The sequence below is a fragment of the Necator americanus genome, chromosome III (assembly GCF_031761385.1).
Source record: "Necator americanus strain Aroian chromosome III, whole genome shotgun sequence".
Lineage (NCBI taxonomy): Eukaryota > Metazoa > Nematoda > Chromadorea > Rhabditida > Ancylostomatidae > Necator > Necator americanus.
The window spans coordinates 24,024,842-24,052,601 of record NC_087373.1 but is presented as its reverse complement, the minus strand read 5'-3'; the positions used below and the strand labels follow the sequence as shown (position 1 = coordinate 24,052,601).

At 41.6% G+C, this 27,760-nt stretch overlaps 5 protein-coding genes across 7 annotated transcripts; 2 read left to right on the top strand and 3 right to left on the bottom strand.

Moving 5' to 3' along the window:
- Positions 1-238: 238 nt before the first annotated feature.
- Positions 239-5,349, bottom strand: RB195_010716 (uncharacterized protein; the record flags this gene model as incomplete). Its single annotated transcript, XM_013441160.2, has 7 exons — positions 239-347; positions 469-605; positions 1,922-2,023; positions 2,509-2,658; positions 2,832-2,930; positions 3,726-3,796; positions 5,283-5,349. 7 exons carry the CDS (start codon positions 5,347-5,349, stop codon positions 239-241), a joined length of 735 nt encoding a protein of 244 aa, XP_013296614.2.
- A 499-nt stretch (positions 5,350-5,848) lies between these two features.
- On the bottom strand, positions 5,849-6,549 carry RB195_010715 (uncharacterized protein; the record flags this gene model as incomplete). The annotated part of the gene is made up of 3 exons (XM_013441161.1): positions 5,849-5,967; positions 6,215-6,329; positions 6,409-6,549. The coding sequence occupies 3 exons, from the start codon at positions 6,547-6,549 to the stop codon at positions 5,849-5,851; spliced, it is 375 nt and encodes a 124-aa protein (XP_013296615.1).
- Positions 6,550-7,183: 634 nt separating this feature from the next.
- RB195_010714 (uncharacterized protein) lies at positions 7,184-10,985 on the bottom strand (the record flags this gene model as incomplete). The annotated part of the gene is made up of 8 exons (XM_064191844.1): positions 7,184-7,250; positions 7,429-7,578; positions 8,090-8,271; positions 8,765-8,869; positions 8,937-9,070; positions 9,122-9,292; positions 9,379-9,499; positions 10,869-10,985. The coding sequence occupies 8 exons, from the start codon at positions 10,983-10,985 to the stop codon at positions 7,184-7,186; spliced, it is 1,047 nt and encodes a 348-aa protein (XP_064049427.1).
- A 727-nt stretch (positions 10,986-11,712) lies between these two features.
- Positions 11,713-24,173, top strand: RB195_010713 (uncharacterized protein; the record flags this gene model as incomplete). Of its 3 annotated transcripts, XM_064191843.1 has the most annotated exons (13): positions 11,849-11,973; positions 12,037-12,044; positions 12,116-12,167; positions 12,297-12,314; positions 13,731-13,843; positions 13,923-13,987; positions 15,095-15,229; positions 16,569-16,663; positions 16,719-16,816; positions 16,882-16,973; positions 20,174-20,243; positions 20,300-20,433; positions 24,051-24,173. In XM_064191843.1, the coding sequence occupies 13 exons, from the start codon at positions 11,849-11,851 to the stop codon at positions 24,171-24,173; spliced, it is 1,128 nt and encodes a 375-aa protein (XP_064049425.1). The 3 variants fall into 3 exon arrangements, with proteins under 3 accessions (XP_064049424.1, XP_064049425.1, XP_064049426.1); XM_064191842.1 differs by lacking the exons at positions 11,849-11,973; positions 12,037-12,044; positions 12,116-12,167; positions 12,297-12,314 and adding an exon at positions 11,713-11,735; XM_064191841.1 differs by lacking the exons at positions 11,849-11,973; positions 12,037-12,044; positions 12,116-12,167; positions 12,297-12,314 and adding an exon at positions 13,530-13,576.
- A 467-nt stretch (positions 24,174-24,640) lies between these two features.
- RB195_010712 (uncharacterized protein) lies at positions 24,641-26,407 on the top strand (the record flags this gene model as incomplete). The annotated part of the gene is made up of 7 exons (XM_064191840.1): positions 24,641-24,686; positions 24,895-25,025; positions 25,293-25,409; positions 25,521-25,610; positions 25,680-25,760; positions 25,855-25,911; positions 26,288-26,407. The coding sequence occupies 7 exons, from the start codon at positions 24,641-24,643 to the stop codon at positions 26,405-26,407; spliced, it is 642 nt and encodes a 213-aa protein (XP_064049423.1).
- Between the last annotated feature and the right edge of the window lie 1,353 nt (positions 26,408-27,760).

Sequence of the window (27,760 nt, the reverse complement as noted above, 5' to 3'; positions counted from 1 at the left end):
GGGTATAAGAAGGCGCCTTAATATGAAATCCTTCGTTCATCAATAAGTGGCTGTTCGAAGAGAAGATTGTAAATATAAAACAAAGGATTAATTCTCCTATAGATATTCAGGAAAGTATAATAGATACATATTTATCTTTTCTTTAACATATTTATTTTTTCTTTACCTACATATACAAACAACTCCATCAATTTCTCTAACACAACGGAAATGAGGTGACAAATACAGCATTTAGCTCCTAATCATAACCAACTTTCTCGCCGCTAAGTTCTACCGCAATACTGCTGTTTGCCGAAAAGTCATCAAAAGCAACTTCTTCATATGTATTTGATTCGTCGTCCTCTTCCCTGAAAAAAATAATGAGTTAAATCAACAAGCCATCTACTGAGAAATGGCTCGTGCAACCAAACAACAGTGGTACACATGGAAATAGTGTTTTGAATCTAATAGTAATATTAAATCACGCACTCGCCACCAGAATACTGAGCTAATCTCATGGCTGCGGGCGCTAATGGAGATATGACGGGTAATCGTTGATGCAAGCACTGCTCGTTGTGGGATGAGCAGAGGTCTTTGTGCTTACTGACCAAGTGAATTACCTTTCCCTGCAAAGAAGCAGTCAACACGATGAACAGCAAATATTTCTATGTCAGAGTTATTGTAGAACCAGTGGCTCTTCTCCATTTGAACTAGCATGAAACAGAAACTGAAGATGAAAATATTTAGCTCATTGCTGATCAACCTTTATTAGGCTAGTGTATGTATAGTTTACGCTAATAATGCGAGTGAAATTTAATATGCTGTTTTAACAAGAATCGAATTCATCTGCGACCACGCAAGAAGTAAATAAAAAGTATAGGTACATTTTTATACAAGTAGTAGAAATTATTCTTCCATGTCTTTGATGTTCTATAGTAGGATCAAAACGAAATGAAGCAATTGCGTGCGCGGCTTCGAGGCGCTTCGTTGGACCGTACTAGGAGTGGTGAAATCTTTGCTGGCAAGAAGTAAATGAAAAGAATAGGTACATTACTTGATGCAGTTTGCGACAGTCCCACCTTTGTTCAACTGCTGCCTCCACCGCGCCGTTACGAGCGCGTACGCAAATGCAGTGCAACTGCACTCGTGATTTATGTCGTTTTGACCCGACTATAGACCTTCCGTACGTCTGTGAAAACAGCCTTTGACAACAAAGTCAGAAAGTTGGAAGAATCAATGCGTTTCAACAAATTCTAACCACTACTTACTCATCCCTATATACTGCTACAAAAGACAAACGCATTTCTCAAGTTTACGACGGAAAAAAATGTCATAGAAAGGAAGATAGAACTGGAGCTACTAATGCTTTAACATCACCAAACTCCCCAATCAGTTCTGCTGAAAGTGAATAGTTAAGTAATATCGTGTATAGTTGGGTCAAAACGAAAAAAATGAAACACGGACCGTTGTGCAAGCGGCCGCGCTCGGAAGCGGTGCGATGGAGACAACGGTTGGAATCGAGGTGGGACCATGGCGAACAGCAGAGGTGTGTGGATACATTACACGATCCCAACCGCTACGCTCCACCGCTCCGCTTTGAGCGCAGCCGCTTGCGCAATTGTCCGTGTTTCGTGTCGTTTCGACCCGACTATAGTATCTTCAACAATCAAGAAAGAAAGGGAATCGAAAATATTAGAGAGATGACTTTTTCGCAATCCGTATTTGAGAGTTGACAACGACTTTTGAACTCTAATCAGCAGTCCAATCACAGCATACTTGAGTGCCAACCTCCTTTCATTCCTCTCCCCTCCCTTCATTACCTTTTGCCCACTCTTTTCCTAACTTTCTCACTTCTTTCTCTCCTATTCTTAGACTGCAGTTTTATAAAAATGGGACAAAACTTTAAAAAAACAATGTCCTAGGAAACGAAATAAAAATTCACCTTTACGCTATCCATTCGAACACCACAGACAAAACAAAGCGTGCCATATGCTGAGTTAACTGCCAGGTCGTGATGTGAATAGGACATATGCCATGCTAACACCTGAAAAATTAGAAAACTCCTACTGTTCTGTTACTCCTATTCAGAGCTTCGACCAAAAGCAACATCATCTTTTGAGCAGTCTTGTCCACATCGGAAAGAGCAACATTGCAATCTCATCACGAGGAAAAGTTGGTGTTCTCGAATACAAAAAAGTAATTCATTCGAGCAAGTAATCGCTCACGATCGTTGCATGATTTTACTCTCTCGCCTGTTTCGTACCCACTCCATCTACTCACGGATTCTGAAGCGAAGCACAAACTGTCGCTATTGATGTAGTAAGCAGTGAGGAGCGATAACGCTCATCTATAGCAAACGTTATAAGGATGTTATAAGGATATATCCCTGTATTCATCGAATTCTGGAGATTTTTATGCCGACTACTGATCCGATAGTTATGCAAGTTCTTCCATAGAAGGAAAACAAATCGTTTTAAAACCGAATACTAGCGTGGTTACTGTTTTTAAAGGAAACACCTGACTACTTACTGGAACAGAATGAAATACACGTCCACACATAGGAACGCAGCACGTCATCCTACTTACATCACATTCGCCAACAAGACAACTCAATCTTTGCTCTATCTGAGCAAGAGAGCTTGACTCGGACTGAAAACTCGGCTCTTCTGATCGCTCCTTCTAGAAACAAAGACAGATATAAAGTTAATAAGTGATTATACTTCAAAAATCTCATGAGCTGATAAGGATTACATTCAAAATTTGATTAGAAAATCCGTTGGTGCACTGACATTATATAAATGAAATCACCAACGGGAAAATGAAATGGAGAATTTTACAGAAGAAAGCCTTACAATGCGTCGCATTCTTGCTGTGTACTTCCTTGCAACTTCCGAAACATAAGCATTGGCAGCTTCGTCAGCCCAACATGAAATCCTTGTAGGTCTGCTTAGCTTAAAAAGTGAAATTAAACTCCTGTCCAAGCAGACTTATTTTATATATTGCTATTGCAACTGAAAACGAAAACGAAAATGTATCACTCTGATAAACCTAGGGCAAAATGGAACCAGTAAGTCCATGTATTTATGAAGTGGACAGATTATATCCACATTAGATGATCTCATAAAAGCGCATTCCTTCTCACCAGTTCTATTATTCATCCCTCTACTTGGAAGAGATCTCTAAAAAAATATAGGGTCTAACGTTAGTCAACCCACTTAAAGTAATATGTGCCAGTTTTGCTGGAAGGCGCCAACACGTTTCTTTTCAATTCAGAATAGTTTAAGGTTTGTGAACGCGTGTCTGGCTGTACGGCAAAGGCTTGCGGATGCTAGTCGATGTATGTAGTCAGTGTTCATGTCCTTCAGACAAATCTAGCACAGATTCCTTTAGAGGTATCAACCCACGAATCTGGGGTGGTTCGGGTTTCAGGTGGGTTACGCTTATACGAAGTCGTAGATTATGGAGAGAAGAGTGATTCCGTCCATTTCTTCCTAATTGCCGTAAAAAACGGTCCAAAAAATACGACTTCGAGCGTTCGGGCGCGCTATTCTCTACAACGAGTTCGACTGGAGCGCGCCAGTCTTGTGCATGCGCCGCATCTTCCATGCCGTTTTTTTCTACAGCAATAGGGAAGAAATGGACGGAATCACCCTTCTCTCCATAATCTACGACCCCGTATAGGAACTCTCTACCTTTAAGAAGCCTTTAAGAACAAGAAGATAAGTCAGAATGGAATAAAAACTAACAAAGTGCCCCGCAGCAACACAGTGAACGCTCTCAGACTCCAACACGTCGTGACGCGATGATTTCAATGGAGCTGAAACAAAGTTAGTTTTTGTCTATGGAAAAGGTGTTGCATTGTTTCCTTTTTATTACAAACTCATATGTTCCGATTTCCTACGATTGATGACTGTGCAGCTAATCACACTACATTCGTGCTAGCTATCGTTTAAAGCCGATCACAAATGAAAGAAAAATAGATTAGGGACGCACATGTTAAACAAGAAATTAGCATGTTACAGCAAAATCAAAAATTGCTTTTTAAGAACTCCCAAAATTTACCGAAATGTTCTTTCGTGGCCCCTTCAGTTGTTCATGGAAAAGAAATCAATTGGTGGGACGTTTAAATCATGATTTCGTATTTAAAAAATCCGTTCATAAATAGAAAGATGACAGAAATGAGTCCTTCATATAATCTTATCCGAGCAAAGCCTGCTATCGGTTTCTTGTCACAGAATATCCAAGTCCAAGATTTGACAAATTCTGTAGTCTGTGAACAGCTCTTTCCAGTTGAATATACGAGGTACGACCAACTATGGCTACTACTCTCCTCATACTTCACATAGGATCGTTGTATTTGGGTGATTTTTCCCTTAAAAGTATATGAGTTATGTCTGCGAAGCAGGACAATTTACTCGGCGCTGATAATCGCTGTGCCGCGCCATTTCTTCGGCAGATGCGACCGCTGCTAATATGCCGGTATGATGAATCATAAATAGCGTCGACAACCTTGTCGGAGCACTTTTTTCATTTTAAGCTTTCTCTTTTCTTTTCATTCGCATATGAATGATGATTAGCATAATTCTTTTGCAGAAAAATTCCTTCTCTTTAGTTTCATCCTTAGGTTGCTTAAGACTCTAGTTTATAAAGACTCAAATTATGCAAATTTTTTCGTTTGATTGTGCATAATTAGAGTTCTTCGTAGACATTATAGTCGAATCAAAAAGACCTGGACCCCCTCGTATGCAGTTGCGTAAAGTGGGTGATAGAGGCAGCGGTGCGATCGACATGGGACCCTCGTCTGCTGCAGCCGGGCTGTGAGGGTTCCACACCAATCAGAGTACCTCAAATGCAGCCGCTTATTTACGTCCATTAGGCTTCAGGTTTGTTTGTCCCGCCTGTACGTATTCCTAATCACACATTATTCCACGAGAAAGAAAAAAAAACAAACTCAAAAAGACAACTTTCAGGGAATTCTCGAGAAGAATTCGCGTAGTTTGCAAGTGTCATGACGGCAATCTTCTCGAAATTCGAGAATGTGAGGCATTGGAGAAAGAAGGAGGAAGAGTGCTCTTTCCACCGCATTCCTCTCTCTTCCTGTGGGACGTGTTTATGCCGACGTGGCAGCCTCTCGGACCCCGTTTTGAACTACGTCCCGTCTTTACCTACTTCGAGATCCCATACTCGAACACTTTCCCAAACGCTTCCTTTACCCTCAAACTTATCGTGACTGAGAGAAGTACAGTATTAGAAACCAAAGTTGCGTTGTCAATAGTAATTAGGATTAGAACTACTATACAAACCTGTTCTTTTCCTACGTATGTTTGCATCCCTTGAAGTGGAAGGAGAAAAAATGCTGCGAAATTCCATGGACGGTTCTAAGCAAGAATTCTTTAACATTAGAGGAGGAATAAAGAAAAATAGCATTTAGCTCGAAATATCTCCGATAACGTTGAAGAATGACCAACAGTAAGAATAGGATTTTATGACAACGGATGAGAACACATATGTACAAAAAGGAACAAAAATCAATAACAAATGTTTTGAAAAATCACAAAACAAAAATGGGGGAAAATGTCGTTGGAGAGGTAGAGGGCCACTCAGTGGCGCCTTTATTTCCCGAAACTCCAACTTACTTTTTTCTCTTAGTAACTTAAGCTTACATGTCATAGATCCTCTAAGACTAATGCTTAGGCCTTAGGGCCTCGACTGATTTGATTATACTTCGAACTCAGTGGCGCTCTTACTTCGAGAAATAAGAGCTCCACTGATTTCCCCCCCCCCCCCTCCCCACCCACTCCCCTTAAACGACACTTTACCCCAAAAATGTATATGGATATAAAAGTGTAAAATCGGTCTATGTAAGTGGTCAGTCAATCATATCCATATCACCAAAATGCTTTTCCATAATGCTCTTGAGCTCGCGATGTAAGTCCACCTCGGCAGCTTCCGCTAAGGCAATGTTTTGTTGTGATGCAAATGTAGATCCTGCAAATAACAGTTTATAACAAGGCAATACACAGAAACCCAGAATAATCAGAAGAGGAGCAAATTAAGTGTTGATTATGTAACATCCAGCTTTAAGATCCACTGGTTAGGGTCCTATGTTATATGGTCATATTTATTAGGACCTAGTTCATTCTCTATTTAATGAACTCAAAGTGTACAAAATGAAAGAAAGAAACTAAGACATAAGCTTAAATCTAGAAGTACTAATTGAAAGAAATGGTAGTACCTTGATGGGCAGAACCGACGCAAACATTGGAGAGATATAACATCTGTTCTGACAATTCCTTCTCAACTTGCATCAGCGTTTTTTTGAATGCTTGTGAAGACTCCTCCATCTTTGTCTAAGATATATACATGAGCCGTAACAATCTAGCGTTAACAATTCGAAATAGATTGAAAAACGATCTGTAAGAAGCCAACTTTGCTAATCTGTTTTTCCTTTGAAAGCTCGGAAATACATGTTTGAGCATGTCGTAGCAGATTTCCTATAGATTTCTCGACTTCTGAGATGGCATTTAGACGCTGAACAAGATCGGAACCAGATCCCCGCATTGTTGTCATAATTGTCTAGAGGATAAAACGATGAAAATTTGTTACTCAACACTAAGAAGCGCAAGTATTGTACTCATATGCCAAAGAATTTCTCAGTGAATATACACAACGTTGCGCATTTACGCATAATGTTTCGAAATTTTACCTCAACGTATTTCAAATGCTAGCGATTATTCGAATGGAATACAACATGCTTCTCAAAACCTTACACCAATGCACAATAATTGTCTTGCCGTTCCTTCTTGGAAAAACGGACAAAGAACTATTAAGTTAGTAACCGAGTACATAAAAAGAAATGGATCACAGAATTTACAATGTGTTATTTGAATGAGAAGGCACTAAACAATGTTTGCTATTTCAACGACTAGAAGAAATCAATGCTACAAACAGCGAGCGAAATCTGCTCACTACAAACCAAACTATATGACTTTTAAGGAGTATAAGGCAATAAATGTGCCAAAAAATGAGCAGTACTTCTGCAAATAGTTACAAACTAGGAAACTTAGACGAAAACAAATACGAAAAATAATAAGGGAATATGATAGGAATAGGAGCGATGCAGGGACGGAAATAGGGAAAGAAGATTAGCAGAACACTTAGGAGAAAGGCACAAAACTATTAATGAAGATAAAACGATTGTTGATCACAACGCGCGTCCTTGAGATGGTATTGGAGGAGGAGGAAGACTTGAGAGTGGTTTAAAGGTGAACCTGGAAACGAAAATAAAAAAAAATGTACCCGCAGTGCAAGAAAACCACTCCAAAAATATAAATAAGATAAGCAAAGACTTCTTCGTCACAGAATTCCAGCGTTTTTCGCAATAAAAGCACCCAATACAGCCCATTTTTGTTCAAAATCTTGAGGTGGAAAAGAGGAAGAAATATTTACCGGTCAAGAGGATGAGCATCCTTTACTGGATACTTCGGCATTACAACTGGAGGAGAACCGGCAGAACTTGCTACTTTGGACGCGCCGCGAGGTGGAGGCGGTGGGGCGCTCTCGTCTATTCTCGAACTCACAGCGGGTGAGCTACCGAACCTAAATTGCAGGACTAATTGTACAAAAAACACTAATATAGAAAGAGAGCAGGAAGATTTTTGGAGAAAGTTGACGCCCACTCCGACCACGAACAACCAGTGAGCGATAAACTTGAAGAAGTGTTCATCTTGGACAATATCCTATACGTCTTCATGCGGGCTTTTCCTCCAATGATTGGAACTTGGTCTGGAGACCGAAAACGCGGGAGAAATGTGCGGGAGTTCCCAATAAATGGAGTTGATTCAAGCATCAATTTACCATTGAAACACTGCATCAACATAGCGATGAGTTTAACCAAAAATTCTGCTGCTTCTATTCTATATAAACCTGGACTTAGTTACTTGACTGTGGACCACGTTGAAATTCCGACACCAAACATAGTCTAACTGCCCTTCTGTTCTATAAATTGATCTCAAAATTTGAAAAAAAAAGCCGAAATTACAGGAAAATAGTCTACCTATGGTAACTGAGCCGCTACTTTCTCTAGAAAAGAAGAAATACGAGAAAGAACCTGCTGGTAAGAGTGGATGCAATCGGCCCCACGGCCGGTGGCGGTGGTGGTTCAGGAGCATTGTTACCGTTTGTACGCACAACAGGTGGCGGTGGAGGAGGTGCAGTTGGTCGGGGCGGAGGATGGAATGTAGGACGGGCCAGAGGACCACGAACAGGAGTAGCTTCGCGCGACGAGAAGTCCTAAATTGATTATGAAAAAGACTAGTATCGGATGGAAAAACTACGTATTCAGCCCAAATAACATGGAATTCAATTAACATGAGATATATCTAAAGCGTGGAATCAGTAATATCGGTGGATCGAAAGAAATTCACAGAGGCACGAACACTTCGCATTTTTCCCAAAAGAAGTCCATAAATTTCTTCAAGTTACTAGTGGACTGACCTAGCGCATAATATAGCAAACTGAATTTCGACGATCAATTGCTGCCGAATAAAGCGAAAAAAATGCACTTCCAAGCGTAACAATTTATGTGTAATGTAACATCTATGCGTTATTTTGATAGGAAAAAAAACTAATGGGATAAATTAATGTAATAGACAAAGTGTACCAACATCTCAGGAGATTATGATTTCCTTCTAAAAATACGGACAAAGAAGCAAGTTAAGGTATCATAGATATTCGCACTGCTTGACACAATTGTTGAGGACTCTTTTGACTTATAATGAATCACCTCTGAACTGCCACTTCGCCTTAACTTGGAACTCGAATGATTCATTTCTGGCTTAGATGGTCGCATGGTTTTGAACTGTTCACGTCCATTAGAATTCGAGTTTATCTGCAAGAAAATCTTATCAAATAAACTATTTGTGAAAGATGATTTCATAGTATGAAAACCGACTTACAATAGGTTTCACTTGCATAGGTGGGGGTGGTGGTGAAGGTTTGCTAGATGTGATCAAATCCGAGGGCTTAGGGGCAGCCGGTGGAGCAGGAGCAAGACCAGTTGATGGGGAAGGGCGGACTGAGGAGTGAGTAACTAAATCCATACAATTATGCAATGAGGTAATAAGAAACATCTACTAATCACCTTCACTAACGACTGGCGTCGAAGGATGGGGAGGGGACGGGGTGGGAGCTGCTGCAGCGCATGTGTTAGCTCGACGAATTTTGTTCTCACTAGGTTTGGAAGGTAACCCGTTAGCAAAAAGACCACCCAAAGTCGGAACGTTCCCAGCGGCATAAGCGCGACCGCCAGACCCTGCAATAGATAGAAGATTGCATCTTAGTGCATGAAAAAGAGTTGAAGAAACAGCTAGAGGCAAAAAAAAATCAACACAAACTGGCCTGGTTTTGGCTCTCGTTCTAGCTGATTGATTATTCCTCCGCCAAACGATGGGCTAGATTTCCCTCCAACTTGAGGCGCTGATCGATCATTCGTGACCACTTTCTTGAGACTAGTTCCCTTCTGAACTTTAGTTTCATTCTGCGATGATTTTTTTCTGCGTAAAAATTACTGTCAATATTATAGAAGCTTCATGTTTAGGGAAACGGATAATTTACTAACAACGATCTGATGCAGCTGTTGACAGAAGGGACCACTGTGACGGGATGTGGCTAGAAGACTTACCTTCTTCATCAAATATCAGAAGAAAAATGAATCGTAGTTCAGTCTCTTTATCTAAACACTGGACGTCATAAAATGTATTTAAGGCCGCTATTCCATGGAATAAATGAACTCATTAAGAAAGTGAAATACGATATAACAGTGAAAATCACAGTCTCAATATCCTTGTTCCTTATCCAGTTTCATCATCAACATCCTTTATATCCTCATCTCAGAGATTTTGTTCCTCCAAAACTTGCATGTTTTAGGGTCAAAACAACATAAAACACGGTTCAGTTGCGTAAGCGGCAGCGCTCGAAGCAGCGCGGTGGAGAAGGCGTTTTGAATCGATATGTAACCATCTCGAGCTGCAGCGAAAAATGGTTCTAGCAAGGGTGCTTCCCTTATTCCTAACCGCTACGTTTCAACGCAATGTTTCGAGCGCAGCAGCTTACGCTACAGCACCGTGCTTCATGTCGTTTTGACTCAACTATAACTCGCGCGGCAATGCAGTGCGAATGGCACGAATGGAGTGAAAGTAATGTGTATGCTTCATAAAAATCGACATTTTGTTCCAAACAGGACGTTACATTATAAGTGTTGAACTAAAATGGTAATGTGAAATTGGATTAATGCCTTTTCCAAACATAGCTAATGAAAATATTAACAAAATCTCATATTTCACTAACGCACAACCTTAGCTCGAACTCTGTTGTTGCTTCTTATTTTTCAATTACACAATATGAATCAAAATAACACAATAAAAGACAGTGTCGTGGCAACTACTGTACCGTTTATTCCAACATTCAGGTCCCCGTTTTACTTATGAGAAAAGGCAATTTACAACGACAGTGCTCTCCGATCGTTCGAGGTTCTTGTCTAACATTGTTTAGCACTGTATAATTTATTTGGTGAAGACTTTTCGAACATGCAGGTTTAAGCGCAACTATACACATCCATGTTTAGCTTTACATCTTCTTCTTTTGAAACCCATTTTCCAAGGAGACATTAACGAAATATTGACAGTACAGGGTAAAGGGGGTTGAAAGCAAAGGAAGTTTAGAAATACAAACTTAAACGTCGCTCAAAGGGAGCCCATCCCAAGCAGAACACATAAGTAATCCCAAAAACGGAGATAATTACTCACAAAGTGGCTTAAAGGACGAATGAAATACTAAAAAACAAAACACTAAAATATTTATGACTTGTCAACGACACGTCTAACTCTGACCTGGATTTCAGCAAGCAAAGCTGCGGGCTTTTTAGAAAGCTGAGTAGAAGCGCCACCAGTACTGGGGGCAATGAAAGAAGGTGGCGGAGGTGGTGGCGGAGGAGGGGGAGGAGGCATGGCTTCTGAAACCTGAAAATAATGTCTCTACATCTGCAATTGCAAAGAAAAAAGGGAGGAGCGAGATTCTATGGATCGATGATGTTATCGCAATAAGAATTGCAGGATATTGGCAAACAACGAAAGAAAAGAAGTAAACGTCTTCAATTATGTACACATGATTCATCCACGGTGCAGATGATTACCGGCAAAGTGTATGGCAGAACTCGCACACGAAAACAACGCGCGACTAGATGTAACGGACGCGGCGCAAGACAAGAGCAAATAAACATCACACTTAGACTATTTTTCGGATCCTAGTTCCAAGTAAAGCATTTTCTCGAGAAGTTACATGAAAGGAGTAGTAAGTAGGTTATAAACTCCTGGTGCTTATGTTCTCCTCTAGGAACCAACTTCTAGTCAACTATGTAGTGGATTGTTGTAACAGGTAAGAGAGTAAAATAAAGTACGGAGGCCACTAAGTATCACCCTTATTTGTGGATGCTCTATCTTATTTTCTTTCTCTTAATAACTATAGCTTATATGTCATAGATCCTCTAAGACTAATGCACCATGAACTAGGTCTTAGGGTCCCAATTGATTCAGTTAATTACTTACAGAAGTAAGGGGGCCAATGAGTGCCCTGACCCCCACCCCCTCCCCTCTCTTTTTTTTTACTTCACGTGGTATTTCTGGAGGCATGTGTACTTCCTGACATTTCAGCTGGACATAACTTTCACATGTGGGAATGCAGACCGCCCAAACCACTAAGTACGTCTTAAAATATTGTGGAATGCGACATAATCAGTTGTTCCAATCGCTCGTACGCCACCAGGAGAGGATCGCAGTAGCATAGCCAGTGTTTGGTGCACAACTAACGATCAATGTGCTGCGACGGTCCCACCACGCAACGTCCACCGTACCTCCATCCGCGGCACAGTGCAACTCAGTGCGAAGCCACGAGATTTGTTCTAATCGGACTGTATCTTCTGATTTTGCAACCGTTGTCGTGAGTAATGTGGCGAAACAGCTTCGTTTCCTTATTGATGCAAGTTGTTTTATTCATCTTCAGGCGTTCAAGTGAGTCAAACACTGCTCAAACTATTTCTTCTGTCTATGTGAAAACCTAACCTCAAGTCAAGTTTTCGCAGGTCACTCCAGGAAGCCGAATCTACCCTGCTCTGAGATGCGGTTCCCTTTAGGGTTTGAGAACGGCAATTCCTGCAGCACAAACAAACGCAGACCACGGAAACGGAGATGACTTGGGATATCAGAGACCATCCAGTGGAATTGAAAGTCTCGAATAGCTTCTCGTCGTCCTGGAAACCACAGCTGCACAGGAACACCTCGGTAGTTTACTTTCTTTTTACCATACTATTTGCTCTCTCATGTGCTTTGGAGATGCAGTTCTGGTCTGCTTAAAATCATCATTTACCCCAGTGTCGAAATTGTTGTAGCTGTCAACTGCACGACACAGTGATTCTGATGTGCTAGGATGACAGTTGGATCGCTTTCTGGCTAAACTTTGCATACGTGCCCGGTCAAAATTCGTGTTTTTTTCGTTTCCGTACTGCATTCCAATGTGCTTCTAGACATGGACCTACAGTAGATGTCTGCCCACTGGAATCTCTCTGGAACTATAGTGGAGTCAAAACGACGAGAAGTACATACGCAATTGCGTACATGGCCTTTCCCGGAGCGCTTCGGTGGAGCGTGGTGAAATCCTTGCTGGTACCTCCCGTCACTGCAGTTTGCGACATCCGAAGTGGTCATTTGGCCCGGTGAGAAGCATTTGGTCCCACATCGGTCCCAAAACCTGCCTCCGTCGCATCGTTTCGAGCGCGTACGCAAATGCAGCGCAGCTACACTCGTGATTCATGTCGTTTATAGTCACTGACTGCCCTGTAATGATGCGCTAGTAATCTCGTGCAGTTGCAAATTGCCTCCTTTCAGATGCAATTGCAATTGCAATTACATTACATTGCATTATAGAAGTCCTTCCGACCGTACAATATCGCCGAGGCGTTCTAAGCGGTTCTAGAGAGACCCAGCGCTGAAGGAATTCTGCGATGGTTCGTATGAGAAGGTCGAGACGGTGAAGTTATGGAAAAAGTCACACTACGAGAGGAGCTAAAAACGTCAGAGAGAGGTTCCAAATGCATATGCCAGACTTCGAAACAGGAGCTAGGAATCTTCACATCGTCCTATTGACGTAGGAACTCGTCGGTTTCTCGGAGTGTGGTTCATATTAGAAAGCATTAGAGATTACCGCTCTTACTCTCCTGTGTTCCTAGAGAAACTGCCCTTCTGGTATTCGCCGCCAAAATAGTCTGTGCTTTCGCTTATTCAATAAACCACAGTTTATATTGTCCTGTTTCTTCAACAACGCTAATCCCAGCAAGGCTTAGATTCTCCTCCACTAACCAGCGTGTCGCTTCTAGAATAGAACGTTTCTCCAATAAAAGGATGAAAAAAAATAAGGTAACGTAAAGCACGCCACCCTGTGTACGGATAAAGCGCATTCGCAGAGAAGCATGACTCAAATCGCGAGAACACGCCGCGAGTATGGCGCGGCAGTTGGTGTACGAGTTTCCTGTTCCTGTGTTATTTAGGTCCGCTTCAAGTACTCTTTTAAATCCATCGATCACTTCCATATTCGTGCTATTTTTTGAAGTTGCGGCTAAGATCGTGCGGTTGTCAGTCGCAGCCCGTTTATAGTGAATACAGCTCTTCTCTCACTGTGCGAGGTACATCCAAACATTTCAGGTGCTTCGTTGTTATGTCCAGTGATTTGAGAAGTGATTTGGCAAGCCTTTTTAAGCCTCAGAAGTCGCAAGACTCGGGTTTTTCTGAGGACATGCCGGTCCAAAAAAAGAGAGGTATGCTATTGTGATTTTCTATCTTTACATTGGCATCTGCTACGTTGCTGTTCATATGACTTCTTCATGTAAGTTTTAGATCTTCTAAAAGATGGATATGTAAGATCTAACCAGTCCCTCGTCCTGAAAGTACATCGACTTGAGGTTACTGGTGTTGTTTTCTTTTCAATTACGTTTTATCTGTTTGCTAGAACTTTCTAGTTTGTACAAATTGACCATTCCATCGACCATTACATAGAAAACATGGGTAAAGTTTAGTTGGAGGCACTCAATCACGCTCTTATTTCTGGAAGTAAATAATCAAAGCAATAACCAGAGCAGTCGGAGCTCTAAGACCTAAAAGTTAGTCTAAGAGGATCTATGTCATGTAAGCTAAAGTAGCTAAGAGAAAAAGGAAGATTTAGCCTTCAGAAGTAAAAAATGTTCCCAAAAAAAATCGGTGTTCTTTCATTAAGCTAATTTGGAAACGGATTTCTTATATTCATATACAACTCTGAAAATTTACCTGGCTCATAGTCTTGCACTTTGCTGAGTTAATATGTGCTCATAGCGTATAACTTTTTAACTTAGCGTGTAGCTTCTTAGTGTCCTTGTGCTAACACTACTTCAAGAGCCGAATTAGAGTTCTCGTCCATATGCGTGCGAATTGTGCACCGCAGTTCCGCCATTAGCTCACAACGTAACCGCTAGCGGTATCCCCATGTCCCCATGATACATATAGTTGGATGAAAACGGCATGAAGCACGGAGAGTTGCACAAGCGGCTGCACTCGGAGCGGCGCGGTGGAGCGTAACGGTAGCGATCGTGTAAGGATCCGCTAATCGCTACCCCCACTCATCTCTGCAGTTTTCCGTGGTCTCATCTCGATTCCAACCGCTGCATCCGCTGCCCCTCAACAAGCGGAGCAGCTTAAGCAGCTCTGCGTGCTTCATGTCCTTTTGACCCGATTATATTCCGGCTCTTCAGTTCGCTTTGAAACAAATTCACTTTAGGCAACATTTTAAGAAACCAGCATAAGTAACAGTTCAACTTTTTTCAGTGGAAAAAATACCTCAGAAGTATACTTTGTTGAGTTGCAGTTTTCTAAGTATTTACTTAGACAAATTGTGCTCTTTCCATTTACTTTGTGTACTGACTAAGTTATTCTGATTGATTATGCACATAAATATAAAAACTTATGCAGAGGCAAAATTGCTGAGGTACTTCCAAGCTTGACATGTGTGTGATTTTCATGTATTTCATCTCCATCAGGCGGAAATTGCACGAAGTCGTAAAGTGATTGAAGGACTGCGTACTGAAAATGCATCGCTGAGAAAAAAAATTTACGACATTGAAAGACTGGACTGCAATGAAAGGATAGAAGCAATTGTAGAGGAACGAATAAAAGTGAGTTTCTTATAGGCTTTTATTTCAATGTTTAATGCTAACAACAGTTTGTTTCGTGTTACATTATTCTTAACTACATTTTGATTTCACATCCTGCATTGTTGACAGTGGCTAGAGGTAATGAACACTGATCATGGGAGGCTCGTTTTTGCTTTCGTAGGAGACGTGAATCACTAACGTGCTAACAGAAAAAGAGCTTTCATAGTTCATTTTCCCCCTATTGATTCGTCAATCATAGTCGGCACAGAATAAGTTCAAACGTGGGAGCACAATATTCCTTCGATTAAAGGCATCACCCCACGAATATGAGGTGGTACAGATTTCAGATGGAGTATTCGCATACGGGATAGTAGATTATGGAGATCCTTCTTCTTCTGGTCCACTTTTTACGGCAATTAGGAAAAAATGGACGGAATCACCTCCTTTTCCATAATCTACAATCCCGTGTAACAATACTCCGCCTGAAATCTGCACCACCTCAGATTCGTGGGGTGATGCTTTTAACCTAGAACATTGGAAAAAGAGAAGCAGAGGAAGTGCTTGCTTCCTCTGCTTCTCTTTTTCCAATGTTCTAGGTTAAAAGTTCTTGCTGTTGCAGACATCTCGCACTCATCAGGTTGGACATATCCGAGGTAAAGTGTAGGTGCGGGTCTCTTAGCAATCTAATATACATGTCATGGACCTTCTAAGACTAATGCTTAGGTCTTAGGGTCCCAACTGATTCAGTCATTTACTTCTAGGAATGACAGCGTGGTTGTGTCCCCCCAACTACATTTAACCAGACTGTGGACGATATTCAGACTTTGAAAGCTTATAAGAGAAAGCGATTCGGAGACTGGATAGAAGTTCATTTTTCGTTCATATTCACTACAGCGCAACTATCCTTTGTGTCTCCAGTAGTATTCTATAGTTTTCCAATAAAAAAAGAAGGCAACAACAGAAAATGATCAATTGTGAATTAGCAGACTCATATTCGATCACTAGAATAATCCTAGGTTTGTGGCGATAATGAAAACTTGGAGATATCTCCAGAAGTTTTCTTCATTGTTTTGAACTTGCGCAACGCATGTTCATGGTGCCGTATCCAGCAACCAACAACGCAGTGATGTGCGCTAGCTAGCTGCTACAGAAACTGCATACTTGGTCTTTCAACTTTTTCGTTAGAGGAATTTGTAGGTTTAGGTCGATCGATCATTCGGACTGCGACAACTTTTTCTTTTAAAAGATCCAATGCAGCCACATTCATTCTGCTGCTTTTAATCGGAGACGTTCTCTTACCAATTTTTGTAGAGTATCATTGCTTATATTTCGCATAGTCCTCAAACATCGCACTTTCCAGAGGAAAATGGATCAGCTGAGTTGTATCAGCTCCAGAACTGTTGCTCATTTACAGAAAGCAGCGCTAGATCTGAAGAATGCGTTCGTGGATTTTGGGTACGGAAAGTTTTACATTCATGGAGATATATTTGTTCGTTATCTGGAATTGCAGCGTGCTTGTTGATACCACCTCTAGCTCGTCAAATTGTGATATCTTGGGAAGTAAGCGAAGCACTCTGAACACCTATGGTGAACCATCTTTAAGTGTTGGTCAGTTCATTTGTGTTTCAATTAAATTCCAAGCTCCTTCCTAACTGTTTTATCTCGGTTTTGAGTGTCTGAGTCTCCTCCTCTTGCTGCGAATGGAGTTTTGAACTACAGAGGCAAAGAAAACCGAGAGAGGTCCCTAGAAAGAGAAACTCCCAGTGTATGTTAAACTTTTCTTTTGCATTTAAATAGAGATCATATTTTTAGTTGATTTATTTTGCATGAATTATTGTGTTTACTGTATAAAGATTAAGTCAACAAACCACCCGTATCAAGGGACTCGGAAAGTGTCGTTTTTTTTTCTTGAAGGTATTCGAAAAGAGGTCTGACCAAGATGTATCTGCGCTTGGCGTCGCGTGGTATCTAGTCGCTCACGTATCTAGTCCAACGATTGTCGTTAAAGCTCATCGCGTGTCCGGCACACCTAACTTTACTTCCCTTGGCCTGTGCGGCGGCGGATTTTCGATGGGCGACGTAGTAGTGAACTGTAATCCCTCCTTTGACTTGCGTAAAGCGGGATATTCCTAGTATCACCCTTTCAATTGCGCGTTCTATGAAGCTGATCGCATCTTCCTCCTGCTTGCGGCACCTCCAACTTTTTGAAACGTAGCAGAAAAAGCAGGAAGAACGGTGGTGTTGAATAGGTAAGCACGGAGCGGACGTCTTTAGTCCTCTTCACTATACCCTCGATGCTCTTATATTTTCTCCAAGCTGCTCGCTTCCTTCTACCCAGCTTGGAGATCAGGTCGTTCATCATGTTAATTTGCCCCCCTAAACATACATAGATGGAGCATTCGGAAATATTTGTCCTTTTGTGCGTGAAAGGGACATCAGAATCCCATCCGTTCATCATGAACATTGTCTTGTTTAGTTTCAGCTGAAGACCGATCTTCTTGCACGTTTCACCAAAATCGGCCAGCATCCTTTTCGCATGATTGATGCTTGATGTTATCAGGACGATGTCATCAGCGCAACGAACATGGTGTAAATGCCGGCCGTCAGCTTTCACTCCCATTCTATCCCATTACAATCCTCGCATCGCGTTCTCGAGAGTGGCACTGAATATTTTGGGTAAGATTGTGTCACCCTGACGAACCCTTCTCTTCACGTCGATTGTGACATTAGAGATTGTGGAAATTTAGTCATGAAAATGCTCTATAACTCACGAAGTATCTTTATGTATAGAGCAGGGACGCCTTGATTTTCCAAGACGCGATTCAAAGGCTTTCTTTAGGTCGGTGAAAGTGAGACATAGCGGCATCTTGTACTCTCGCGATACTTCTATGAGTTTTGAAACGGCGTGTATGTGGTCAATCGTGCTGAACTCTTTTCGAAGACCTGTTGCTAGTATGGCTGTCCTTAACCTAATTTCCTCTCTATCTTGTTTAGGATTACTCTTGTGGAGAGCTTGTAGATGACGGACAGCAAGCAGATTGGGCGATAGTTGCCGATGTCCTGTGGGTCTCTCTTCTTATACAACAGTGCGGTCTTGCTGGATTTCCTTTGTTTAGGAACCTTGCATTACGACAGATAACGGGTGAAAAACTTGCCAGTGTGTTGATGAGTACTGCCGGTAGGTTCTTCAGAGTTGTTGAGATACGATTATGTCGGGACCAGGTGGAAAGGAGGACCTCAGGAATCACCTGTCCATTTTCCCGCAGAAAAGTAGACATGGCTTCCGAAGAAATCTCAGTAGATGTCAGTTCCGGAGCACTCGTTTTTGTTTTACGATTGGCGAAGTTCCGAGGGGCGCAGAGAATGCTCCACGCAGTTGTGTTAGCTGTAAAGTTTCCGGTGTCAAGCGTCTCTTGGTGGCTTTGAAACTCTTCGTAGTTCTAGTACAGTAGTGAAGATGTTCTACAAGCCGTTCATATTCGTCGACGATATAGTCAATTACGCTTTTCCAAAAGTCCATAAGCGAAGCGCAGAGGTACCAGTCGACTACGTTTCTGGAAGTTCACTTATGAACTTTGCGGCTTTCCCCCCACCCCCTGTGAAAGGAAATTTTCCTAGATGAAGGCGATGGTTCGATCCCATGTAAAGCTTTGGTAAAGCAGTGAAATCTGTCTGGCAATCCTTTTTCTGACGATGATGTGGTCAATTTCATTATGGTCCCCTCCACCGGCCAACTCCCACGTCCGGCGTAGAGAGGAGGGCTTCTGAAATTGCAAGTTCCCCTTAAAGGCATCACCCCACGAATCTGGGATGGTGCGGGTTTCAGGTGGGTTATGCCTATACGGGGTCGTAAATTATGGGGATGAGGGAGATTCCGTCCATTTCTTCCTAATTGCCGTAAAAAACGACCCAGAAGATGCTCCGCATGCACAAGGCTGGCGCGCTCCGATCGAAGTCCTTGTAGAAAATAGCCCCCGGAACGCTCGAAGCCGCATATTCCGGGACGTTTTTACGGCAATAGGGAAGAAATGGACAGAAACCTTATCTCCATAACCTACGACCCCGTATGGGCACAACCCACCTGAAACCTGCACCACCCCAAATTCTTGGGTGATGCCTTTAAGCGTTCTAGTCGTCGTTTATGTTTAAGCGCAAACAACGAAGATAGTCAAAGCTGGCGTTGAACCACGTCTTCTCACATGTAAACGTCCGATTCGAGTCGTTAGTTGTTCGGAAAAGTCGATTTCGTTGCCATACTCGTGTTGACGAGGACACCAACTCCTCTACTGTCGCATGTTCCTAAGTGTCATACACGGTGTTCATTGGGTGGCGTGGTCTCAGCCAGTCCGATGATGCCGTACTTAATCTTCATAGTTTACATAATAAGATCTTCAATGGCGGCAAGCGTTCCTGCCTTGTAAGTACAGATCGTCATACTATTCCTCCTTTCCCGTTTCGGTAGCGTAGATGACTCCTGCAATCCCCTCGTTCCTGGTGCTTGTGGCGTCAGTACCAGGCTTTTCTTCGGAATCTGGAAACCTTCTTATTACTATGTTTTGCATATAATTTTAAAATCCATGGGCAGGTTCCCGGCGTCGAATCCCATGAGTTTTGGAAGAACATTTCGTCATTCCGGAGTGGACAGATGGAGCTTATTTGTTGGAGGCGTTTCCAAACCGCCTTCCTTGCACCTCCCTGTTACGTGATTGCAAGCTTTCGGCCGGACCGACGTGCGGCAATAGTATTATGAGCCGCACAGCAGAAACAGGAAGTCCCATGTGCGTCTAAGGGCAGGCGCAAGGTCGCTTTTGTTCCGCGATTAGCCTCCTTTCCGCCATTTGGAGACCCGTCGCGTAGTTTCGCGACTAGCTGGCTGTGATCACTAATGAGCGACGTCCGTGGAAGTCAACAAATCAGAGCACACAAAACTATAAATCCTATTTTTCTTTACTGCTTTCGTTTCAGCGCACATGGTCAACTCGAAGTAAGTCTCGACGAAGTGAATTATTTCGACCTGGACGAGTGGAAATACGAGGTTATTTCCCAACGTTCTACATATAACTCTCTGAACTATATTTTACATGCATCTAGAAAATCCTAATCCACTTGACATCCTTGAAGCACCTGCTGTTAGGAACAGCTCCTCGCCCACAAGCACTCCACCACTTCTTTCGAGTAGACCGTTCTTTGAGACTCCAGCTGTGCCGCTCTCCGACTGCGATACGGTACGATCACTTTATTTCGACATTGCCCTCTGGTTATTTTGAATAGCCCCAGCTTTTGCACACATCGGCGGTGCAATTCAAATTCTTTAACGGTGTGCTCTCTGCGTTTACATGCAGCTTTTTTTTTTAATATGGAGTGGTTTTCCTTACTCGTTATTCTACCATTTTACCTTTCGACCACCTTAATGGTGTCAAGTCCTTATCAGGCTTTACGTTTAGCAGCATTCGAATTTGTTATACTTTAAAACTTCTTTTTAAGGTGATTCCTTTTCTTTCGGCTGCTTTCTTCTTCTCTTCTTCTTTTTCTTAAGTTTCAATGGTTTCCAGATTTGGCTTATTAACTCACTGCACACTCACAGTAATACAATAATTTACCCTTTGATATGAGTTTGAAGAAATGTCGAACGAAAGCTGTTTTCCCTTTTTGGTCATTTTTGCGGTGGCGGCTGAAATGTTCAAAGGCACCAAGTTCTTTAAAGGCACCAAGGAATCTGAGGTGATACGGATTTCAGGTGGAGTATTCATATACGGGATCGTAGATTAGAGAAAGAGGGGTGATTCCGTCTATTTCTTCCTAATTGCCGTAAAAAAAACGGTCTGGAACATGCGGCGCGTGCACAAGGCTGGCGCGCTCCAGTCGAACTCCTTGTAGAAAATAGTACGCCAGAACGCCCGAATCCGTATCTTCCGGGCCGTTTTTTACAGCAATTAGGAAGAAATGGACGGATTCACCCTTCTCTCCATAATCTACTATCCCGTATACGAATACTCCACCCCAAATCCGTACCACCTCAGATTCGTGGAGTGATGCCTTTAACGGACCGCTCACCTGATTCGATATGGACGTGGAAATGCGAGTAATCGTGGGATGTACCTTCAGTCGAGTTCGATTGGTGCGCGCCAGCCTTGCAGGCGCCGCATCTTCCGGGCCGTTTTTTACGACAATTAGGAAAACATGGAAGGAATCACCAACCCCCCGCCCCCTCTATAATCTATTATCCCGTATAAGAATACTCCACCTGAAATCCGCACTCAGAAGCTCAGATTCGTGGGGTCATGCCTTTAAATAGCGTCAAGATCTCTTCACATCGGTTTTTGAGGGCTTACTTCTCATTTCATATCTACTTCTCCGTTGATGTCAAATGCCGTATAGCATTCGATATAATAATATATGTGGTGACGCTTGTTTATCATGACATTTTGGTGGCAGAAAATTAGGCTAAGTTATTGTTACCTTTTCTTTTGAAGTGGAAGTTCGAGCTTTCTCGGTGAAATCGGTGCATTTAATCGCGTATTTTTCTCTGAATCCTATCCATTAGCTTCAGATGGGGCAACATTTAATTTTCATGCGTTTGGATTTTGCGGGCTACAGTTCATGAAGGACCATTTGGTGGGGTGCAGGTTGTGGCGAAGAGTTATAGCTCAGTGCCATTTTCGACGTCAAATGCCAGAAATATTGTCCTTGTTCAGCGTGCTGGGTATGTGGACGTTCAGGAAGCAAAACTTTCGAAATCGATAGACTATGTCCTATTGCTCTTTTCTTCTTTATATAATCGTTCAGTCCTAGTGCCGTTTTGCAGCGTCCCTTGATTATCTCTCTCTGAGCTTTGAATACTTCTCATGTCCTTATAGCGCTTCACATTCCCATGCGTCGAGAGAAGTCGAAATTGCGCCCCTCTATTTTTTCGTTTCGTTATGAACTCTAATAGCAGCTCCATTCATGATCGATTTTTGCAGCACTTTTCATAACCTGTGCGAATCCTTCTTCTGTTCCGATTTATCTTAAATTTTTACTAATAGTTATAATTTGTTGTCTAATAGTGATAAATATGAAAATAGTGGATTAAATGATAATAGTGAAAAATCGGTGTTGCAGTCCTTTTTGTGCGCAATGTACACTTCGAATTTCAACTTCACTCTGTGCAAGAAGTTTCAAATGCTATGAATTTCATCAAATTGTAAAATCTGCAAATTGACATTTTCATGTACATGTGACGGTTTATACCTATCTAAATAGACTTTCAATATTCTCTTTTATGCTGAGCTTGTGCTGGTAAAACTTGGGCCCAGTTTACTTATATCGTTGCGTAGTTCCCTACGTATAACTGCTGTTATGTTAATGATAATATCTAGGCTCCTTCCTTGATATTACGGTTGACATTATTTTAATTTCTTGCATAGTATTTTATTCGCTTCATCCAAAAATTGATAATATTACAACCAAAATAGGGACAACAGTTCAGTGTTAATGGAAATATTTACCTCCATGTGACTGTCATTATGTGTAGTTGGCATTATGACGCGCGATGGTTTCATGAGAAGTCTGCAAACTCTGCGAACGTTACGCCACGTGAACTGTTTCTTCTTGAAATGCTTTTTTAATGTTCAAAGACATCTTAAAAGGGAGGGTAATATCTCCTCTTTTTTCAATCTTTGCACCACATCAAATAGGGCAACTTGGCGGAATAAAGTTGAGAAGATCTCTTTCGTATTTTTCATGTAGTTCGTCCTTATTTAGAAGACGAATACGTTACATTTGTCTTGACGTCTCATATTGAAACACTCTACAAATCTTTAGACATTCAAGGATGTTCTCTTTTGAGAAGCGGAAAAAACAAACTCAGAAAAACGAGGACTAGATTTTGCCTGGAAATATGAATGGAAGATGACAAAAAATGAACAGAAACTGTAAGATAGGTGTACAAGTGTAGATATGTCCTACGAACACATATGGCGTATGTAATCATTCCCATATAATCATTAATCATGCAATTAATGGAAATATGTAAGGCACTAATCTACTTATTGTTTGTTCAAAGACAATGAAGTTGGTCGTGGACAATAGATTCAATCATATTAAAGATAGCGTACTACGAACTTGGCGATGATTGGATCTCTTCACGAGCAGATAGGGGCGGAGGTGTAGTTGTTGGTTGTGAGCGTGGTCCCGCTAAATTTGCTCTAGTAATCCAGAAAAAAGCTGTATGAAAGAGACATTTGGATCGAGTCTCCTCAGCGATGCAACTTATTGTGCTACAGAACTCCGTCTTCTTCCAGCTAGTAAGTGTAAGTCAAATAAGCAGAAGAAGCTGCTTCACACGCACTCGTGGGTGCGCCGCAGATTGCTTGGTTTTGCTACCCGTGACAAGTTGTTGGGAAGACGGGACCACCGAAGCTGTTTCAAACGCTTTTTTTTTGGATTTCCAAGAAGAAATGAGATCACGTTCATACTACTCGTACTGTGCACTTACACCTATCTATTCAAAGAGAGATTCCTTGTCAATTTTGTATTATTTTGCCTTTAAGCGGAGAGGTATCATGGTGCGACACATCTAGACTTTTCACTTCTACTTTTTCTCACATTCTTACATTTTATAAGCCATTTCGCCATCGCATTTGAGCGTTCTTTCAATTGTCTGAGCGTTTTATGTTCGTATAGCAAGTCTAGCAATTTCTTTCTGTCGTGACCCCTTGTTTGCTTAGATGTTCTTTCTTTTTCCTCCAGACAAACATCTGCACTAGTTGAGTTTAAGATTCTTCTAAAGATTATCTAATCTATACTAGAATTAGTAACTTTACATAAATTTACTGCATTTTCTAACAATCTATTTTTACAGGTTCGAAGGAAGCGTACTGCGACATTAAAAATAAAAACAATGGCGGAGCCGAAATTGAATAATAAATTGCGGAGGCCAGGTCGAAACGACGAGCCTCATCCATTTATTTCGTCTTTGTACTAGTTAAATATTTGATATATAGTTGCTTCACATTTCACTTTCCTCATTTCGTGATGTATTTTAGAATATTTTTCGCATTCTCCAATTTTTTTCTCTGGTGCTCTCTTCCCTGATCTTCGTTTGTTGGTTTCCCTTACTAGATATCCGATCTGTATTAGAGGTCATGAGTCTGACTGCTTACTGGGGTTCTAACGACCTACTCCTACATCTTCGAAGGATTTGGTATTTAATTTAGAATTTAGGGATTTCCTCTTTTTTTTTCTTCGAGCTGTCCATCTGAGAGGTGGTTGCTTTCCGGACTTCGGTTATGTTTGCAATGAAAAAACATGAAGAAAAAACGGCTTCTGTTGTAGTAATATGTGTTCTAACAAACGCATATCTCGATGTTATTTTTTGAAATTAAATTCATTCCACTCGCTATAAGTTATTTATTTTGGACTGATCTCGCGCTAGTGGTCACTTGGCCCGGCATGGGCAACTGCATCAGCCTTAAAAAGAAGAAGGATGTGACGCGAGGTATGTACGTTACTGCTGTTTTTGTTGTAGCTTCATTCCCTCGTATATAAAGAATGTTCGTTGTCATCCTTGACACACGATTCCGTGTAATTCAGGACGTTTGAGAAAACGTGCAGGTGAAAGTCAAAAAATGCATTTTTAAATAGACTCAATTTCGCATCCAATATTTCTGTCTTATTCTGATTTTTTTGTCGCTCACCATTTTCAGAGCATCCAACAGTGAGCAAGTGGCTTGCTAGTTGCGACTTTTCTTCGGTACCGGAAATTGATGATTTTTCTGTTGAAGAGCAATCACAAAGTCGTATGGTCTATGAGAGTGTGCTTGGAGAGGAAAACACGGTCAGAAATTTGTTCTCGGTGACATTATTCCAAGAAATGTCAGTAGCTACTTTTGTCCGTTACGCGATTGGTATAATTGGGGAAGTAGCGCGACAATTTTCTCCTTTTGCATTCTTTCTGCCATACTGAAAAAATCATTGACTCCGTTTACAACAACATTCATGCATTACACGGCTTCCTTGTTATGCACTTACTGCTTAGATGCGTACTCCATGCGACTGGTCTATTATTTACTAACCTTTTTGTTCTGCAAAAAATTATTTCAAGGCGGGTGACTACGACGGCTACATAACTGCTCTAGAGAATCTCGAAAGTGAGGATGAGCGAAGTAGAGAGCAGATCGGTCTCAACGCACCATCGTCTTCGGCTGGAACACAACATCAAGTACGTTTCTCTTTGTTGGGGCAAAAACAAATATGCAATTGTTGGATTCTGGACACTTGTAGAACCATTGAATTAGAACGATGCGCTCTGCTAGTGCCTTTTTTGCTTCAGGTTGATTCCTGCACCTTTGTTGACGACGAGAGTGTTTATGAGACGTCGGACGAACACATACCTAACGACCCAGATCCTCTAGAGACCCCTGTAACATTTTGTTGTACACATTTCGGACATTGTCGCTCTGGTGTTTATACACAAATTTCTTCATTAAAGATGTTTTCTGCACGGTTTACACCAAATGATGATCGAGCGAATGAAGAAGAGGAATGTGATGTGGTTGAAGAATTTGCAGAGGTTCGTCGTTTTTTCTAAAAAAAAAAAATTTCCCTTGCATAATTAATTCATCGGATCTTGTCATCCATTCTCATTGGTAAGTTATTTGTTTTAGTGGAAAACAAACTACGATGCTAGACCGATTTGTCCCCTTCCGACCCCATTTCGAAAGGTTAGTGGTTGTCAAAGTTCGGAAAAAAAATCACCTAGGAGCAGAAACAGTGGTGAAAAAATTTCGAAAGATTCCGAATTGAAGTCGAACGCGTTGGCGAATCCCAAGCGGATTGACCAATACCAGACACTTTATTTTGTTTGGTCCTTTATTTGTAGAATTTGACTGTGGAAGAATAAGAAGAGCGTTTTTCTTTAATTTCGAATACTGCGTTGATATTAGCTTTTTTTGTGAAAGTGTAGGTGTGATTATGAGAGCAGTAGAGTAATATCAATTTTGGGAACCACGGTTCAAAACCTATTTAGGTGTTCTTTTGTTTTTCGTTGCCTGTTGTCAGTTTGAGCTAAGAAAGGCTTTCAAGACAAAGCATTTTTAGAATCTCATCTCTCCTCGTGTGGATCTCGAAACTTTGGTGGATCGAAGGGGCAAGGTACGACGAACAGAACGTGTGAAACTCTACTTAGATGAGAAACGTCAGAATGCCCAGCGTTTGTGATATTGCAAACTCGTACCAATGCTTTGCTCTGTACTTACTATAATTTGCTCGCTGCCTTCATTTCTTGTCTTGGGTTAATGCTTCAGCCTCTTTTTTCTTTCGTCTACTTACCTTTTCAATTTTTTCAATTTTGGTTGTGATCTATTCTCCACACTTATATTGGACGAACGGGAGATTCAGAGCTCTAATGCAAATACGTGGTGCATTTGCTCTGCTTTTGTTCTTTCTTGTCCAGAAGTGGAGGTTCAAAAGTTCTCTACTCGAGGAATCGTCATGTTGCCGACTGAATGCGATAGGTGCTTGTTTTAGTATTATCGTTGGTATGTACAAATTCTCTTTATCATTCGTTCATGCTCAGAAAAGTGTATTTAGTAGTCTTTCTTTTGCATAATGCTTTCTTTCTAAGTCAGTTACTCGGAAGCAAATTATCTGTCAATTACACTGTAATGTGAGAATATCTCGATTTAAGAAGAATACCAGTAGTATTCATATTTTATTTGGAAGAAAATATTTGTTAAATTTGTTATTGTTTGTTTGTGTTCCTTCAAGTTTATTGTACAGAACAATAAGCCAAACTATTGTGAAGTAGAGATGTCGACGATTTCTTACTCCACCCTAGTAGACGTACAAGAAACAGAAATACTCAGTCAGCTCAGATTATCATTTGGCTCGTCTTCACTGGACGTCCAGGGCCCAGCATCTTTTCGCCGTTCCCTCGTAAGTGTCATCCAAGATGTTTTCAAGTTTTATGAGTGACGTTGGCGAAGTCTGTTGAGCTCTACCCAGTTGAGCTCTCAGCTGATACACGCGTGCAGCGAACACATCAAATCATCTCCTCGGCGGTCTAACTGGAGACCGTTCAGCATCTCTTGGGATCCACTCTAGGCTTCTTTTAGTCCATCTGTTGTCGACTCTTCCCCCTCTTTCCAGTTCATCTTTGCTCTGCGTTCGATATATATTCCACTGGGTTGCGAAGACGGGACGTTGCTCCTAACTCGAAGCTGCGAAGGCCGGCTAGAAGGCCGGAAGGTGTTGCGGGCGCGGGTTAAACTTCAAAAGACATCTTTCAAGGCCTCTATGGGTAGAGTGTAGCTTCCTAGACGTGGCAGCGGTGTCTGCCCACGTGTCCGCTGCGTAACAGAGCGCCGGAAAAACTTTCAAGTCGAACAGATATGCACGTAGATTTTGGTGTGTAGCTTCCCTGATAGGTGCGAATGCTGCCCAAGTGCTTACGTCCTTTTATTCAGTTCTTCCTTCAAGTCGTTTTCAGTATTCATAGAACGTCCGAGGTACACGTATGATGAAGTTTCCATGATTGAGCGTTCAAGTTGAACTCTTCCGTCCTCACAGCAG